Source organism: Gouania willdenowi, chromosome 15, assembly GCF_900634775.1.
Source record: "Gouania willdenowi chromosome 15, fGouWil2.1, whole genome shotgun sequence".
NCBI classification, from domain to species: Eukaryota; Metazoa; Chordata; class Actinopteri; order Blenniiformes; family Gobiesocidae; genus Gouania; species Gouania willdenowi.
Genome location: NC_041058.1, coordinates 6,936,844 through 6,954,554, shown reverse-complemented (window position 1 = coordinate 6,954,554; position 17,711 = coordinate 6,936,844). Strand labels below are relative to the sequence as shown.

The 17,711-nt window shown below is 39.4% G+C and overlaps 1 protein-coding gene across 9 annotated transcripts in view; it reads left to right on the top strand.

The window, feature by feature from the left end:
• ccdc88ab (coiled-coil domain containing 88Ab) overlaps nucleotides 1-17,711 on the top strand; it is an 81,520-nt gene that overhangs the window by 59,069 nt on the left and 4,740 nt on the right. For 4 of the 9 annotated variants that reach the window (XR_003675591.1, XM_028468012.1, XM_028468011.1 and 1 more), the window contains exons 22-36: nucleotides 684-860; nucleotides 948-1,109; nucleotides 2,063-2,340; nucleotides 2,445-2,588; nucleotides 3,174-3,360; nucleotides 4,189-4,334; nucleotides 4,473-4,565; nucleotides 5,786-5,988; nucleotides 6,162-6,209; nucleotides 8,839-8,916; nucleotides 11,044-11,280; nucleotides 11,355-11,408; nucleotides 14,445-14,540; nucleotides 15,962-16,051; nucleotides 16,985-17,256. Coding sequence is in view for 8 of the 9 variants with exons in the window: in XM_028468012.1 (XP_028323813.1) it covers nucleotides 684-860; nucleotides 948-1,109; nucleotides 2,063-2,340; nucleotides 2,445-2,588; nucleotides 3,174-3,360; nucleotides 4,189-4,334; nucleotides 4,473-4,565; nucleotides 5,786-5,988; nucleotides 6,162-6,209; nucleotides 8,839-8,916; nucleotides 11,044-11,280; nucleotides 11,355-11,408; nucleotides 14,445-14,540; nucleotides 15,962-16,051; nucleotides 16,985-17,256 (2,265 nt within the window). In the remaining variant the exon portion in view is untranslated. The remainder of the gene's footprint in view (nucleotides 1-683; nucleotides 861-947; nucleotides 1,110-2,062; nucleotides 2,341-2,444; nucleotides 2,589-3,173; nucleotides 3,361-4,188; nucleotides 4,335-4,472; nucleotides 4,566-5,785; nucleotides 5,989-6,161; nucleotides 6,210-8,838; nucleotides 8,917-11,043; nucleotides 11,281-11,354; nucleotides 11,409-14,444; nucleotides 14,541-15,961; nucleotides 16,052-16,984; nucleotides 17,257-17,711) is intronic. The other 5 variants (XM_028468006.1, XM_028468007.1, XM_028468008.1 and 2 more) reach the window with 5 other exon arrangements.

Genomic DNA, 17,711 nt, shown 5'->3' with positions numbered 1-17,711 from the left:
TCCGCACTTTTTTTCCACTTTGAAGACAGTTACGATACTTCTAAACCCTTTCCACCACTTTTCTCTCCTAATGTCACATATGTTGACCCATTATTGTCACCGTTCACCTCTTTTCACCACATTTCATGCTTATTTTTACCAATTTAACCACATTCAAGGTTTGTCTTGGCATTATTTGGTAAATTAAACCCCAACCCCCCTCCTCCCAATTTCTGTCACTTTTAAGCCAATATTGACACTTTGAACACCATTTTTTCTGTCTATTTTTGGCCACTCTAATTGACAACTTTTGAAATGTTTCCGTAGTTTTTGAAACCCCATTTCCCACCATTTTTAATCACTTTTAACCCATTTCTTTCATGATTAAAACAAGAATTTGACTATATACTATGGTGCAAATAATAAAAAACTTCCTGGATAACGGTGGATATTATTCAGATCGATAAATGTGGTTATCACAGATTCATATAACAATGGACCATTTACTGTAGATAGGCGACCCTATAGCTTTCTAGATGGCCCTGTTTCCACTTGAATGTTCATGTCTGTGTTCAAACAGACTGAAAAGGTTGAGAACCACTGGTGTAATGGGTCAAGATGTTCACTGTGTCTGTCAGACATTGATTTAAATATAAGGTTAGGTTGCAGTATAGTAGAATAACCTCATCATGTGTTTCTTTTAGGTGAAGAAAAACTACGAGGCACTACGTCAGAGGGAGGAGGAGGAGAGGATGGTGCAAACCTCGCCCTCTCGGGGAGGCGAGGACCCTCAAGCTGTCAGTAAATGGGAGAAAGAAAGCCACGAAGCCACCAGGGAGCTGCTGAAAGTCAAAGACAGACTCATCGAGGTGGAGAGGAATGTAAGTTAGGAGTTTAACATGCTGTGTAGAAACGTACTCTACTCTCCAGAGTGTCTTGATTAATTGGTGCATGTTTTTTTTTCCCAGAATGCCACACTGCAGGCAGAGAAAGTGGCCCTGAAGAGCCAGCTCAAACAACTGGAAACCCAAAGCTCCAACCTGCAGGCTCAGATCGTGGCGGTGCAGAGACAGACGGCGTCTTTGCAGGAGAACAACACAAGTCTGCAAACGCAGAACGCCAAGCTGCAGGTAAATAGATAGACAAGTAATAAAAGAGCTGGAAACAGGGCTGATAAATGCACACTCACTCTCTGACTTTGGGATAGAGATCAACTCCCTGGTTAGGATTTGTACTCATCCTTCCCTGTTTGGCAGCAGTTCAAACCCGTCTTATGGGTGACAGGATTTACTCTGACTTTTGCAGTAGCTGCTTCCTAAGCATGTACTGTAGGCTGTGTGCATGTAGGACACATGAGGACAGGTGTGTTAGCATTTGCATAGAACAAACAAAACTGAATCCAGGTGGTCGTATGCTTTCTGCACCCCCGACTCGTGTGCAAACAGAGTGAATCATCAAGGGAAAACAAGTGAAAGGCTGTGTTCGAAATGGCACACTAGGTACTATGCACTACAAACTCAATGAGTATATACTGTACTGTCTACTACATACTATAAGTATGATTAGGATGATTATTGTTACCACTGAAGTATACTTCCAAGTTTCCTAAGATGCATTTTGAAGGTACGACAAAAACCGGAATCACACTGAGGCTAAATATCTCTGTTGATTCTCCATCTTTGAAAGTTCTGAAAACATTTTAAGTAAGAAAGTGACCAAGTCGATTTGGTTATTTGATCCCTAAAACTTGCGGAAACACATTTCATGGTGAGATTTTCAGAGACCCGCCATTGTGCTACGGACCAAACTTCTGGTTAACTTCAAAACAAGAGCCCAAAAGCTTTTGTTTTGGAAAGGGCATGTTTGATTTTTAGCTTGAAGCCGGTCCGAGGACGATTTTACTTAAGTATGACTAGTGTGTCCACCGTGCATACTTAAAAAATGTCCCGATATAGTATACATCCAGGTATTTCTCGCACAGTAAACATCTACATACTAAGTTTGACGTCAGACTTAGTATGAGTAGTATGTTAGTATGACATTTCGATCACAGCCAAAGACTACCTGATGCTGTCGTCTGCAGGTGGAGAACTCCACCCTGAGCTCGCAAAGTGCTGCCGTCATGGCGCAGAACGTCCAGCTGCAAAGTCAGCAGAGCAGCGTGGAAAGCGAGCGCGAGGGAGCGCTGAAGGAGAAGGAGGAGCAGAGGGCCACCTACGAGCTGCTGCTACGCGACCACGAGAAGCTGGCGGCGCTTCACGAGAGGCAGGCATCAGAGTACGAGGCGCTGATCGGGAAGCACGGTGGCCTGAAGACATCGCACAAGAGCCTGGAACAGCAGCACAGGGAGCTGGAGGACAAGTGAGTGCACCACACTTAAAATCCTCCCTTTCATTTCTCTATTTAAATAGTGACTCAATGTCCCTAAATCATGAGCGCATTGTGGCGTGTGTTTGTGCTTGCAGATACAAACAGCTTCTGCAGAGGAAGAGCGATTTAGACGATATGGAGAAAAACCTGAAGGAGCAGCAGGAGAAGATGGCACTGGAAAACCAAAGCCACCAAACCACAGCTGACCAGTGCAAACTGCTGAAAGAGGAAAATGACAGGTTTGACCAGTGGTTCTCAACCTTTTCAACCCTTAAACCCAAAAATTGTGGGGAAATGGGGTTTATAAGTGCTGATTAAATCTTGAAAATTGAAAAAATGTGCAGAAAAGGCATTGAGCATCTAGTAGGAACAATGACTTGAAATGGGCAAATAATGGGCATGAAAAATTGTAAATGTGGTTAAATTGGCAAAAATAAACTTGGAATATGGTGAAAAGAGGTTAAAAGTTACAATAATGGGTCCACATCTTCGACAAGGGTTTTTAAGTGCAAAATATGTCTTGAAAGTGGAAAAATTGGGAAAGTGCATTGAAATTTGATGGAGAAGTGGCATAAATGGTAGTAGTGTAGCAAAAATGCATTAAAAGGAGTAAAAATATGGCAAGAAAAAGCGATGAAAATTGGTTAAAAGTTTGGGGTAGTTGCAGAAAAATGGTTAAAATACTGTTCAGAATATATTCTTAGGTTCTTGAAGGCATCTGGCGACCCCCTCCTAGTGTCTTGCAGTCAGAAATGGAGTCCTGACCCAAGGTTAGACAACATCTCAGGCTCAGAATTGTACTCTCTCTGTATGTTGGGCCACAGATTGAACACCACCTATCGTCAGCTGCTCAAAGATAACGAGAGTCTCCAACTGGACCATAAAAGCATCAAGACTCAGTTAAACGGTGCCAAACTGGAGCAGACCAAGCTGGAGGCTGAGTTCTCCAAACTGAAGGAACAATACCAGCAGCTGGACATCACGTCCACTAAACTGACTAACCAGTGTGAGGTGAGGATTAATAGTGCATTGGTGCGAGAGCAGTGGCAAAATGCTGCTGATGTAAAAGAACCGTTGGGAATATCTTCTTCATGTCAAGTCAATTCAGATTTCAATTCATATCAGTTTCCAAAAAGTCTGACATTTTAACATTTATTCAAGAGGCACTCTGCAAATGTTTAGTTTGATTCGATGAATTCTTTGAGGGGGTATGTCGATGTTCGTGTATCCCTATTTATCTTCCAATATCTCAGGAACTACATCGCATAGAAAACTGAAATTTGGCAGTTAAACAGTTCCACCTACTCTCTCAGAATACACAAAAAGATCTGCTATACATTCTATCTGGTGGACATGCCAGCCCCTCAAAATTTGTGCTTGAACATGTTTGGGCCTTCAGTAAATAACTTTACATATACCTCAGCTCCCTGTAATTTAATTTGCTTTGAGCTATGGACATATACTGTTCAAATCACTAATGATTAGTGACATATATGCATTGGTTCTTGGGTGACGGTCTCTCGAATCTGAAAAAATAAGTTTTTTTTTTTTTTTACTATTTCTAATGGCCCATACCTGCATGTGGCAATGTAAAAAAAATCTGATCTCTGTTTTACCCTTTTTCTTTGTGTAACTTCTTCATTTTCATTTTGGACTTCAACTTTGGGTTATTTCACCTCTCGCGAATATTGAAAATATATACATTTGAACATATTGTGTCATTATTAATGGGGATAGAAATTTCTTCCAAGTCTTTAAAGAGCTAATCTCTTGCTCATGAATCAGGTATCTTAACTTCTCTTGCATGTCTGTCTGTGTGTGTGTCTGTGTGTGTGTCAGTTGTTGAGCCAGCTGAAGGGAAACCTGGAGGAGGAGAATCGCCACCTGTTGGATCAGATCCAAACGCTGATGCTGCAGAACCGAACGCTGCTGGAACAAACCATGGAGAGCAAGGACCTGTTCCACGTGGAGCAAAGACAATACATGTAAACTTAGACACAAGTTTCCCCCCCTTTTGTTTTTTTTTTTTTTACACAAAAACATCCAGGCTGTACGAATGGTTTCTAATCCCCCTGGATGTATTTGTGCATTGCATGCATTTCTATCAATGAACCAACCACCAGTGACAAGCTGAATGAGCTGAGGAGACAGAAGGAGAAACTGGAGGAGAAGATCATGGACCAGTACAAGTTCTACGAGCCTTCGCCACCACGCAGGTAAAGGAAGCAGCGTCACTTTGGCACGACATCAAAAAATGATCATGCCATTTTATACCAGAGGTGGCAAAAGTACTAGTCCTCATTACTCATAATACTCAAGTAAAAATATAGATACTTGAATAAAAAATGACTGGCAATAGTAAAAGTATCGAAGTTTCTCCCTTATTCCTCTCCATGTTAGCACGTTGACTATCACTAGCTTCTCCCCATGTTAGCACGTTGACTCACACTAGCTTCTCCTCCATGTTAGCACATTGACTAGCACTAGCTTCTCCTCCATGTTAGCACGTTGACTAGTACTAGCTTCTCCACCATGTTAGCACGTTGACTAGCACTAGCTTCTCCTCCATGTTAGCACGTTTACTAGCACTACCTTCTCCTCCATGTTAGCACGTTGACTAGCACTAGCTTCTCCTCCATGTTAGCACGTTTACTAGCACTGGCTTCTCCTCCATGTTAGCACGTTGACTAGCACTAACTTCTCCTCCATGTTAGCATGTTGACTAGCACTAGCTTCTCCCCCATGTTAGCACATTGACTAGCACTAGCTTTTCCTCCATGTTAGCACGTTGACCAGCACTAGCTTCTCCTCCATGTTAGCACGTTGACTAGCACTAGCTTCTCCCCATGTTAGCACGTTGACTCACACTAGGTTCTCCTCCATGTTAGCACGTTGACTAGCACTAGCTTCTCCTCCATGTTAGCACGTTGACTAGTACTAGCTTCTCCTCCATGTTAGCACATTGACTAGCACTAGCTTCTCCTCCATGTTAGCACGTTGACTAGTACTAGTTTCTCCTCCATGTTAGCACGTTGACTAGCACTAGCTTCTCCTCCATGTTAGCACGTTGACTAGCACTAGCTTCTCCTCCATGTTAGCACGTTGACTAGCACTAGCTTTTCCTCCATGTTTGCACGTTGACATGCACTAGCTTCTCCTCCAGCTTTGCGGTTGTTGGTTTGTGTTTTTTTACGCGTGTGTCGTAATCTTTGAAGGTCTTTAAAGTAACAAACTCATTTCAAATTTAAAGAGTAGAAAGTACAGATATTTGTTTAAAAAAGGAAAAGTAAAAAGTTGCCAAAAAAATAATGACTCAAGTCAAGTAGAGATACCAGAAAAAACTACTGAAGTACAGTAACGTATTGTAGTATTTTTACTTCGTTACTTGTCACCTCTACTTTATACTGTACCTACTCCAATATTATGTGCTTTCTAGGCGTGGCAACTGGATCACTCTGAAGATGAAGAAGCTGATTAAACCAAAGAGTAGGGAGAGGATGCGTTCGCTCACGCTGACTCCGTCTCGCTCGGAGTACGGCGACGGCTTTCTACCGTTTCCTGGGGACAGCCAGGACAGCTCGTCCATCGGCTCCGGCTCCAACTCTCTAGACGACACACTGGCACACAAAAGGAGCAGCAGTGAGTAGAGGAAATGACTCACTGCATCTTTACAATAACCAGACAATACATGGCTCAGAATAGGAAGCTACTTCTAGTCTAGACTGTACTCAGTGTGTGGGTTCCTGAGTGCTGGAGTGGGTTTTCTTTGCGTTAACTGTTACTTTGCTTCTTTATCTCGTCTCTCTGCAAAGGGAGGAGAGGGCAGCACTCACATGCCCAAACGCAGGGTTCGTCCAATGGTATGCTGCAGACGGGGTGGGAGGGCGGGGATAGTGACCCGTCGCTCTCGTCTCTCGGGGCATGTTTTCGTGAGTCCATTGTCGGTGTTACTCGGCTTGTCGTAGAGGTCACAGCTGAACTGCACAGTATCACAAGGTGATGCTGGATGTTTTAGTGTGAAGACATCGCTGTTGAAAGCTATTTAAACCTTTTAAATAATTAATTTTCTAATCAAATCAAAGGGCTCTTCAATGAGTTAAAAGCCTGATTTTTTTTATTAAAATGCATTAGAAGTCAGTTTTATTACGGTTGTTTTTAAATGATACATTCAAATAATAATACAAATGTGATACATTTTTTAAAATGCTTTAAAAGATAAAAAAAAATGTAGTACTTTTTTGTTATTTGTATTACTTTTGGCTTCCTTTTGTTTGTTTTTGTATTCATTTTGTATTTTTCAAAGTGTTTTTAAAACATCCTTTAGATGTTTAGATTTTTCTAGATCTAATTTAGAATTTGAGATAAAAAAAAAATATATATATATATATACATATTAGATTAATGATGATAATTAAAGGATTTCACTGCATGATATCTCATAACATGGGCATCATCAAGCAAGATTTGCATGAATATTATGTTATAAATGAATATGGAAATTAATTGATGAACTCTGATAATTATAATATAACTAAAACAGGACAGAAAATAAATTTGAATAGATTTCCAGTAATTAAAAAAATAAATAAAAAATGAAAACAGCAGTCATGGCCACCACATGATATTTTGACACTTTGAATAACAGAATAAAAAAGTAATTTAGTAAGTAATTTAAAAAAAAAAAACAATAATAAAAGTGAGAACAAAAACTAAGTTACTACACATTTGGTATCTTTTTATGCATTTAAACCTTTTTTCAACTAAAAGAAATGCAGTTGGACGAAATATTTAGGTGTCATGTGACGTCCTTGACCCATATATTGTTTTGTATTCAAGTTCAGACCACTAATGGGGTTCAGATACGAGACTTGGTAAAGAGTCGTTTTGATATGTTGTTTTCATTCTAAAGCGTTTAGCTACATGTCAACCAGCTGATCTGTGCAGTTCCCCTGTGAATACGATAGAAAGGCTCTTTATCAAAGTATCACAGCTATTAAAAGGTGCAAAAAACAGCATTTTCAGGTCATATCCACCCATTACGTTGAAAGAAGGTCAACCTGATGATAAGGCACTGAGGCATGTATGAAGAAGATGATTTACTACAGTGAAAAACAGTCAAACTACACCAATTGTAACACTTTATTCTCTTTAACATGTAAACGCTGCCGTTTCACTCATTCTCGACACTTGAGTTGTTCCTCTTCCATCTGATTGATTTGCACCCTTTAATACTCCTCGTCATTCCAGTCTCATCCAGTCAGGCTGACATGTTGGATCCAGTGTTATTGTGTTGCATCCAAACCATTAAACCAGAGAATGGTTGTGTGTTAGTGTCGATGGTGTGATGATGATGATAGAGGTCGGTGTGTGTGCGTGTTTGTTGTTGAATATGTCTCTGATTAAGGATATGTTTAAGTTTTTCATTATTTTTTTTTACAAAAAAAATATCTGTACTCACGAACTCTTGCTTTTATTTAATGGGAGATATTTCAGCCCATTAACTAGCAAGTTTAACTTGATATACTGTTACTTGTTTTAAAGTTTCGTTGTTAAATGTTGCTCCTGAAACAAGTTATCTGAAACGAATAGTTTAAAAATAAAATAGATATAGAAATAAATAAAAGCAAGATAAGATTCATTAATATTCATAAATGTATATATTTTAGTTATATATTATTTATAGATATGCATTTATAAATAAATGATACATTGGATTAATGCGTTTGTGACCCTACTTTCATTATGTTTTCTCCTGCTTTTAGTTTATGGGAGACATTTAAGCCCATTAACTCTCTCTCCTTAAAAATGAATAAATAAACAAATAGAAACTAGATCAAATTAATAAAAAATAAAAATGATACATTGGATTCATGAGTTTGTGACCCCATGTAATTTATTTTCTAAAGTCCTAAAAATTTACAAAAATTATAATTATATTCTGCAAATGAGTGCCTTTATATGAAATACTTTGTGGGCATTATTAAAAGTTAATGGCAATAGTTTATACAGGGTTTTTTTTTCTTTGGCTAAAATTAGCTTTAAAACACGTTAAATAAAGATGTTTAAGATGTCAACATAAAGAAAAGTTTTTTAGGCATGTTGATTCATTTTCAACACTAATTCTAAAGGTATCAGGATTGTTTTGATCAAGAAAGTAAAAATATCAATAACATGCAGATACATGCTGTAAGTAAAGATATCTATTGGATCCTCATTATTAGAATACTATTTTAAAATGTCTGTGACCATTTAAAAAATAATAAGGGTGTTGTCATGTGTTGTGCTGTAGGGTTTTCTGTATTGCATTGATGGAGTGTGTTCAGCTCCCATAGCTGTGTGCGTGTGTGTGTGTTTTAACCACGTCCTCCTGTTCTTCCCCTTATTTAAAGAATGTTTTCTTTTCTTTTGGCTCGCCCTTTCACACTCTCTGTCCTCCGTGTCTGTCTATCTTTCTGTCTGTGTGTCTGTCCTCCTCCGCTTTGCCCTCAGCTATAAAAAGGTTGCCTTTCATGAGGAACAGATCCAAGGACAAAGACAAGGCCAAGGCCATCTACCGGCGCTCCATGTGTAAGACCCTCCGTTAGCCGCCACCATTTGCATCCCCTCTGCCTCCTTTTTCCTTGTCGTCTCACTGGGAGAAGAAAAAAAACAACAAACAGCAGGAGTCGTCTCTGATGACACAGCAGCTGCAGCGTGGAGTGGAGCGCTGATTTGGCAGCTTTCTGTGCTAACTGCTTTGTTACAACAGAGTGATACATGTCAGCACATAATAATTGTATTATGATAATATCAGCGTAGTTAAATTCTCTCACCATTCCCCCCCTTGCAGCTGCTGGCGACATCAGTGATTTTTCCCTCCCTACTAAACATTGGCCTTCACTCTTTCCTGTAGAATACATTCTTTAAGCCTTTTTTCTTTAGCTTTCACTAGTCGTGTAGTATTATTTTGTTACTAATATAAAAATGATTATTGAACTGATGAATGAGATTTTCTCAGTGGGTTGTTGTAATTTCTTCTGGTTTTTCGGTTTCTTCATCAGCTTTGCCACACGCTCAGGGATTCTATTTGATTAATGTGTAGTGAATGAAAGGTTGTGCGTGTGTGACAGTGTGTGTGTGTGTGTGTGTGTGTGTGTGTGTGTGTGTGTGTGTGTGTGTGTGTGTGTGTGTGTGTGCCGGTGTGGGTTTGCTCCCGTCTTTGATTACAGCATGAATTAAGCTACATCAGCATCTGCTTGCTGGATGCTCTCACTCACCATAAAGGAGATGAAATGTTGTTTTCATGCTTTCTGCCACATTTCAGATGTTCTTGTGCTGACAAGGCCTTTCTGGTACTTTTATTCTGATATTTTGGGCCTGTACTACGAAGCTGGATAAGTATATGCTGGATATCTCTCCGTTAACAGGCTTTACCTAACCAAACAATCTCGGTCAGAGAACAGCTGTACTACGAAGCAGGATATAAGCACGTTCTCTTAAGACATGTGATTTCAGCCAGGCGATGTTCACGTGAAACGGGTGGAGATTGCTGCGTCAGACCAATCACAATCACAGAGAAACTGCGCAGAGCTACATACAACACAATTGAGGAATAATTATTGAAAAAATATTAAGAATTAAAATCCATAATTTAGACCAAAAACAACGCTGTTGTTGCAGAAAAAGCAGGAAGGAAAGAAATATGAATCCATGCGCTCTGATAAGTTTCGCTTCATTACAGAACAGACGTGTTTCTATTCAGGTAGTCCTCATCAATTTATCACACACACACTGGGATGAGAGCACATTGTTTCACTGTAGTTTGTTCCTGCTGATGATGACAAGTGTCACTATAGCGAATTAATGAATGAAAGAATGAATGAGTCGATCTGTCCGCGCGTACGGAGAGTGTCCGACACAGGTTTCATCAGCTGACTGTAGATCAGTCCATCAGATATAAATCTATATATTTCCTGAAGGATGTCATCAGTAAATGAAAGGATTGCATTCATACATCAATAATCTTTCTTTCCTAAATGCAGCTGTCAGATCAGCACCAACCATGATCTTCTAACAATGGGCAGGTCATTTTCCAAGAGAAATGATTGGTGAATCCAGGAAGTTAGCGCTATAAGAACAAATCCAGCTTTGTAGTACTGTCCCTAAGTGAAGCGGGTGTCAAATCTGGTTCCTGGAGAACTGCTGGACTGCATGTCTGTTTCCTCCTTCACATCTGGTTGTAACGAGCAGCTCACTGTCGTTGTATTTTAGGTTATTGGATGTAGGAAGATGTTTAAAGTGTGCAAAACAGCTGCCCTCCAGGAAAAGTGATTGAACACCCATGCTTGATTTATTCATGTATTTATTTACGTGCAGCTCCAGAAGGAAAAAGACAGAAAGGTTGCAGGATATGAAGAACCATGCAATGCCAGCTTTATGCATCTATTTATTTTTCATTTGCCTGCATGTTTCTTCACTTACAACAGGTTTGATTTTTCTATCACAAAAACCACATTTGCAGAGCCAAATGAATCTTGTTCTGCATGAAACCAACACATCTAAGCTTTATGAACAAGAGGAAAGAAAAGCACCGTTGTATCTTCTTTCCACCTGAGGGGATAAAAGAACGCACTTCATGATGAGATGACGATATGAGCAAATACTGATTCCACTTTTCAGCTTTGTTTTCTTCCCTTTCCGTGCGTTTCCACGTAGCGATGAATGACCTGCTGCAGACCATGGCCGTAGCCAGCAGCCCTGGGGCCCCGTGGGCCGGCAGCTCAGAGAATCTAGACGGTGGTGAAGTCGGGGATGGCGGAGTTACGGGCGATGGCAGGAGGAGCGGTCAGCGGATGAAGGAGCTCGCCTTCTCCACCAACGCCATCGACTGCGCCGCCCTCACCCTGCCGAGCGCCGGCCACAGCAGAGCCAAGTATCGGCTTCAGGTCAAAGGTTGGCAACCGCAATTATAACATATTTATTTGAGTAAAAAGCACCCTGTGGCATTGATTTGCATATCTGAACAGGCAACGTCTCCTGCGAGGACGTGGCCGGCTCTTCAGATGAACCAAAAAGCCAAGGTAAGAGCTCACTTCCTGTTTGAACACAAAGACTCAGAGCTGTTACTGCTTAGGGTGTCCCGATCCAACGTTTTCATTTCTGGTACAAAACCATTATTGCAGCCTTGAGTATTTGTCGATACAGATATTCAATCCGATACAATATCGACATGAATCATTCATACTTTTATTCTGTATTTTGTCGTATGGAATGTTAGGAAAGACTTGATTAAGTGAAAATACTCAAGATAATAATTATCAATGCCAATATACAGTATAACAATACACTACATGTATATATGTCCATAGTCATTGTCTGTATATTATTATTATTATTATCCTACTGTTTCTTTGCACTATCTACCAAGTCACATTCCTTGTATTACAATGGGAGGCATGAGAAAAAAACGGATCCATATTAACCAATGACTTACATACATTTCAACTTTAAACATAAGAATATTCTACAGTTGAGTAAAAATAAATACAAAATAAGTTAAAATAACTTGAAAAATAACCTCAAAACAAATAAAACCAATAAAGAGTGGGAAAAAAAATAACAATTTATGTTGACTTCAGTTATTTTTTACTGTCAGTGTTTAGTTCTGTATAGTCTGGAATGAACTGCTTATGTGAGCAATTTTAGATGCAGGCCAATATAATCAAATCCGATTTTAAAAAAATTCCTTTTTGCCAATTTTTGTATCAGTATCAGATCAGGACACCCCTAGCTACTGCGTCCTCTCTTTGCTCAAGGGTTCAGATGAGGACTGACCAACACACCCTAAAAATCAGGCCATGTCACCTGCAGTCGCGCTGCTAATCTTTGGGCTGCTTTCCTGCTCATCAATTAAAGCCCAATCCACATTTAGTAATTCAATTTTGGCTGAAGGCGAAGGAGAGGGACGGTCAGAGTAAGAGATGAGCCGCCGCTGAAAGTAGGATTGACTTTAATTCAGGCATTAGGATGTTTTCCAGAGCGATTAATCTGCAGCCAGGCAGATTTAATGAAGAGCATCCAGTTGTTAAACAGCCACCATACTACATACATCACCATGTTTTACACTTCATATCCTCTTTAAGAAATTCCATTTTGGACTGAATTGTGCAATTATTCATTGGCAAAGTTAGACATTTCATAATAGTTTATGAGCTTTACTTTAGATTTCTAGAATATTTAATGTAACATTATTGTCAATTATTTTTATACCTGGGTTAAAAAAAAAAAAACATTTGTTCTTGATGACAAACCAATTTTTTTCAGTATTTTGATGAGTTTTTGCTTTTCAAAAACAGTTTAATTTATTGGACACCTGATAAAAGGCAATGTAACATTCTTCAAGCCGGAATTGAAAAAACAACAACCTTTTGCAATAATTCAAATACCGGTACATTAGTTTGAACTAGGAAAAGATGGGGTTTTTGTATGAATAGTTTTGGTCATGTTTGTTTGTTAGATCAGTGGTTCTCAACCTTTTCAACCCGTGACCCCCAAAATAAAGGTACCAGACATCAGAGACCCCCACTGTTCCTGAAGGTGGTTGAACACAGACATGAACATTCAAGAACAGTCATGTGGTGGGAAAAAAACGGTGGTGAAATGGGATTTTAAAAACTACAGAGATTGGTTAAAAACTGCATATTAGAGTGGCCAAAAGCGGACAGAAAAAGTGGTCAAAATTGGTTTAAAAGTGGCAGAAAAAAGTAGGAACAATTAGTTTAAACTGGCACAAATAAGCTTGCAATATGGTGAAAAAAGATTCAAAGTGTCAATAATGGGTCAACATATGCAATATTAGGTGGAAAAGTGGTGGAAAGGGTTTATAAGTGCTGAAAATCTCTTGAAATCGCAAAAATACATTAAAAGGAGCAAAAATATGGCAAGAAAAAGTGTCGAAAATAGGTTAAAATACGGCAAGTTTGTTTGTTCTTAAAGATTTCTAGCGACCGCCTCCCAGTGTCTCGCGACCCTAAGATTGACAACCCCTGTGTTAGATGTACAACTTTTATCTGAACCTGAACTGATGATCTAACTACATCGACAGACGTAGTAAACGTAATGTCTCCAGCTTTGCACAGTCTACTGTAAAAATCTGTTTTAATGCCACGTGTAAATGAGGCCTTTGTCGTCCCAGATGGACGTTAAACTAGAGGCAACATCAGTTTCAGATGAGTTCCCAGAATGCACTTTATCATTAGAGAGGACCATTTCCCAGTTGATCCTTGTAATGGCTTCAGGAAATGGAGTCTGGCTCAACTCACCGGATATTACTTATAGTAATGTATCAGCCATTAGGTCACCTTATGGAATTGTTCAGCGTATATTTATATATATTGATTTTGAAGCTAAGTTTTGCTGTTGTTTTGTATCTGTGTCCATTAACCCTTTATTAGGCAAAGAATAAAACACTTAAACATATAAAAAATGTGATAAAGTCTTATTTTTTTAAATAATATGTTAAGGTTTCATTTATCCAGACAGCTTTTTTTTTTTTTTTTCTTTTCAGGAAATTTACTTTGATCTCTGACATGTTTCAACTGCCAACTGTCAGTCTTGCTCAGAGGCATCTGCTGGTGTCCTTATGTGTTCTTACAGTTGGCAGTCGAAACATGTCAGGAGATCAAATTACATTTCAAAGTAAATTTCCTGGAAAAAAAAAGTTGTCTAAATAAATTAAACCTTAACATAAAATACACATTTGTTGTTGCTTTTTTTGTATATTTTGTGGACATGCCTCCTTTTCTAAAAACTAAACAAAACATTCAAAAACATTTTTCCATGTGATACTTGTTTCACAATCAGGCACCAAAATTGCTGCATTTGAACAGAAAGGAGCATTAATAGTATTAGTTATAAATTTATAATAAATATACAGTATATTGTGTATTTTCTCTTAATGAGAAATAACACTCACTCTGTATTTCCACTTGCCTAATAAAGGGTTAAATTTGTTTTGCTTGCTAAGCTAACGATGACGCTGCATGATGTTGCTGAGCATGTCACCACCTGCATGCGTTGCTGTGTGTGTGCGTGCGTGCGTGTGTGTGTCTCATCAGGATTGAAGGTGTGTAGCAGTGCTCTGGCTTTGTGTCCGTCTCCCGCTGAGCACAGCGTTATGTGCAGAGTGCCATGTAGCGTCTGCAGTAAGTGCAGTAAGTCACGTGAACATTCCCACTCTCACCAGCATCGATGGCGTGGATACGTATGAGCACAGGTGTATAAAGTAAATGTACAAATTTACACATCAACTCAAAATGACTTTAGTAAAAGTGAAAGAAAATCACTTGAGTAAAAGTCTAAAAACAGCTCACATTAAATGTACTGACGTATCAAAAGTATCTTGTGAAAAAAAATTCTCAAGTATCAAGTAAAGTATTTTAAAAGAACGCATAAAAAGAAGCAAAACAGCCATAAATGATCTCTCCTCATTCTCTTTATTTCACTTTTAGGTAAATAAAAAGACTAGAATTGATCAAACAAAAAAAAAAACACAGCAAACGTTAATTAACCGCAAGTTGTTCTTTTTGTTGTTCTCGGACACGCCCATTCCAGATGAATTAAATTGGGCAAAAATAAAAGTAATGAAGTAAATTTATATTTTTTTACTTGTAAAAGTACAGCACGTGTCAAACTCAAGGCCCGGGGGCCAACTCTGGCCCTTTAAAGCTCCCAATTCGGCCCGCAGGAGAAAGTAAAAACCACAGGAAAAACTTCTGAAACTGCACGTTTTTCCCCAGGGCTCACGGTTTTCCCACACCTATATCACATGATGGCAGTCATTTTTTATTTCAAATTGTTGTAAGCAGAGTCGGCGCCAGGCAGTATTAAATGGGGGGGGCATTAAGTAAACTTTGGGGGGCACAAAAAAACTCTCCACTCTGAGTCACACAAAACCTCCCCCCTTACCCCCCCACCCCCACCAACAGAGCAGGCCATAGACATATACACATTTTATTGGCTGATCCTAACAAAAGCTCTAGGGTACGTTCAATAGCACAAATGTAAAATAATTACACCACAATATATGGAGCAGACTCCCGTCCGCTGTCAGTGAATGGACACAGTCAGTTGCGATAGCCAATATCTTTCATTAATAAAAAGCTACCCCTCTAGTGGGAAGAGTGGGGCGGGGGGGGCACATAGGTCAGCTTGGGTCCAAAAGTTTTTTTTTTGATGATTTGTACATTACTTAAGTATAGTAAAGTACATTTACTTTGTTACTATACACCTCTGCAAATGTGTGTTCAAATTGTCAGTGCAAACTTGGGAAAGATCTGCTTTCTTCATCCTGAACTCACACTCTGTTATCTGTTATCTGTTCTATCAGTAAAGACTTTATCAGTAAAGACTAGACTTTGTGTTTAGCTTTCCATGTGCTTTCCTTCACTAGTTCCTTTGTTTAATAAAGTACCCGCCTGGAATCCAGCCAGTCTTCATGTCCTTCAGCCATCTGCCGTCCTAGCAGGAGACTCATGTTTGTTAGTGTTGGTCTGATACATGTACAGTAGGCGTGTGTAGCTCCTAACTCCTGTGTGTTTGTGTGTGTGTGTGTGTCTCCCTGTCCTTCACCCAGCATCCAGACCTTCCAGTCTCCATAGCAACAGGACCATCAGTAGCAATAGTAACAATAACTCCCATCTCACGTCCCCTCTGGAGGGCAAAGGTATGCCAAACCTTTCTGTGGCACTTTTTCACTTCCTCATGTTCCCCCTTTTCTTCCTCTTTTTTACTCTGACATTTCCTCCTAATTTATCATGTTCAACTGCACTACCCCAAACCTAACAAATACCTACATGATGGTCATTGTTGTATGGCTAATTAGTTTGTGCATCAGTGTAACTGATGGATTTCAGTGCAGGACCAAAAACATACATACATAAACTATAATTAAATTATAATTGTTTAATGATAAACTCATTTTTCGGAATAAGTTGACCAGATTAGAATAGCATTGATTTCCTGTAAAATTCCAACAACTTAATTCTCAAATTTCATGTATTTGCTGTTAAATAAATCCTATTATTTTTACATTCACGCAAGAGAGATAATCTTATCGTCCCACTTAGGATATGTTTATGGTCATACATGAACAACTGGTGGTCCGGGGGCCACGTACGGCCCTGGGATTAATTTTGCGCGGCACTCAACTCAAAGTGAACACACAGAATTACAGAAAAATACAAAAAACAAAACCGGAAATTTACAAAATGACTCCAAAAAACAAAACCGGAAATTTACAAAATGACTCCAAATCAGATACAATCACAGTTTTGTGCCCATCCCTGCTATATATTATATAACAAAAACTTTTAGGAGCAACGTTGGGCTTTTGCTCTTGATTCCTGAGATTTTTCTATGGAAAAAACACCAACTTTTTTTAAATGGGCTAAGATTGGTCCTTCAAACTGTTTTGGTGATTATCATGTATACTATAATAGAAAAAATAATCGAAATTTGTAAAAACAAACCATATATGAACAAAGCCTTAAATGAGTGAGAGTTAAAATTCCGTTAAGAATCTTTTTTTAATAAATAGTTTCCTTTGACGAGGAGCTTCTTATCATGTCTCTCATCCCTGTCTCCTTTGGTCCTATAGGCACGTTGAACGGCAGCCTCAGTCGGCCTCACAGTGAGAGCAGTGGTGAGTTCAGCCTGAGTCTGGATCAGGAGGTCTGGTCCTCCAGTGGCAGCAGTCCCATCCAGCAGCCCACGGCCTCACGCTCCTCCCACCAGAGCCCCCTGCAGCTCCATCGCTCCCTAGATCCTTCCAGCAGCCCGAGCCAGATGCCCATTAGGAAGACTGGCTCACCTGGTAGTGAGGTGGTCTCACTGCAGCAGTTCCTGGACGAGGGGATCGATCCTACTGAGGTGAGACCTCACTCTGGCTCATTCCCACAGTTATTTGTTCTGGTTATTATTATAAAGCTGCTGGAGACAGATACACAGTGTAGGCCTCATAGATCAATACAAATCAAAGATCATTTGCTCCCAAAAAGATTGTTGTCCCTTATTGACATTGTCGGAAAAGTTTGGCACATTGCATTGTGGGATGTGGAGTCCCATAGACTAGTGGTTCTCAAACTTTTCAGCCTGTGACCCCAAAATAAAGGTGCCAGAGACCAGGGACCCCCACTGAAGGTGGTTTAATACAGACATGAACATTTAGGAACAGCCATGTGGTAGAAAAAAATGATGGAAAAGGTGGTGAAATGGTATTTAAAACCACATAAATTGGTTCAAAGTTGCTAATTTGAGTGGCCAAAAACGGACAGAAATAGTGGTAAAAAGGGTTCAAAGTGTCAACATTGGCTTAAAAGTGGCAG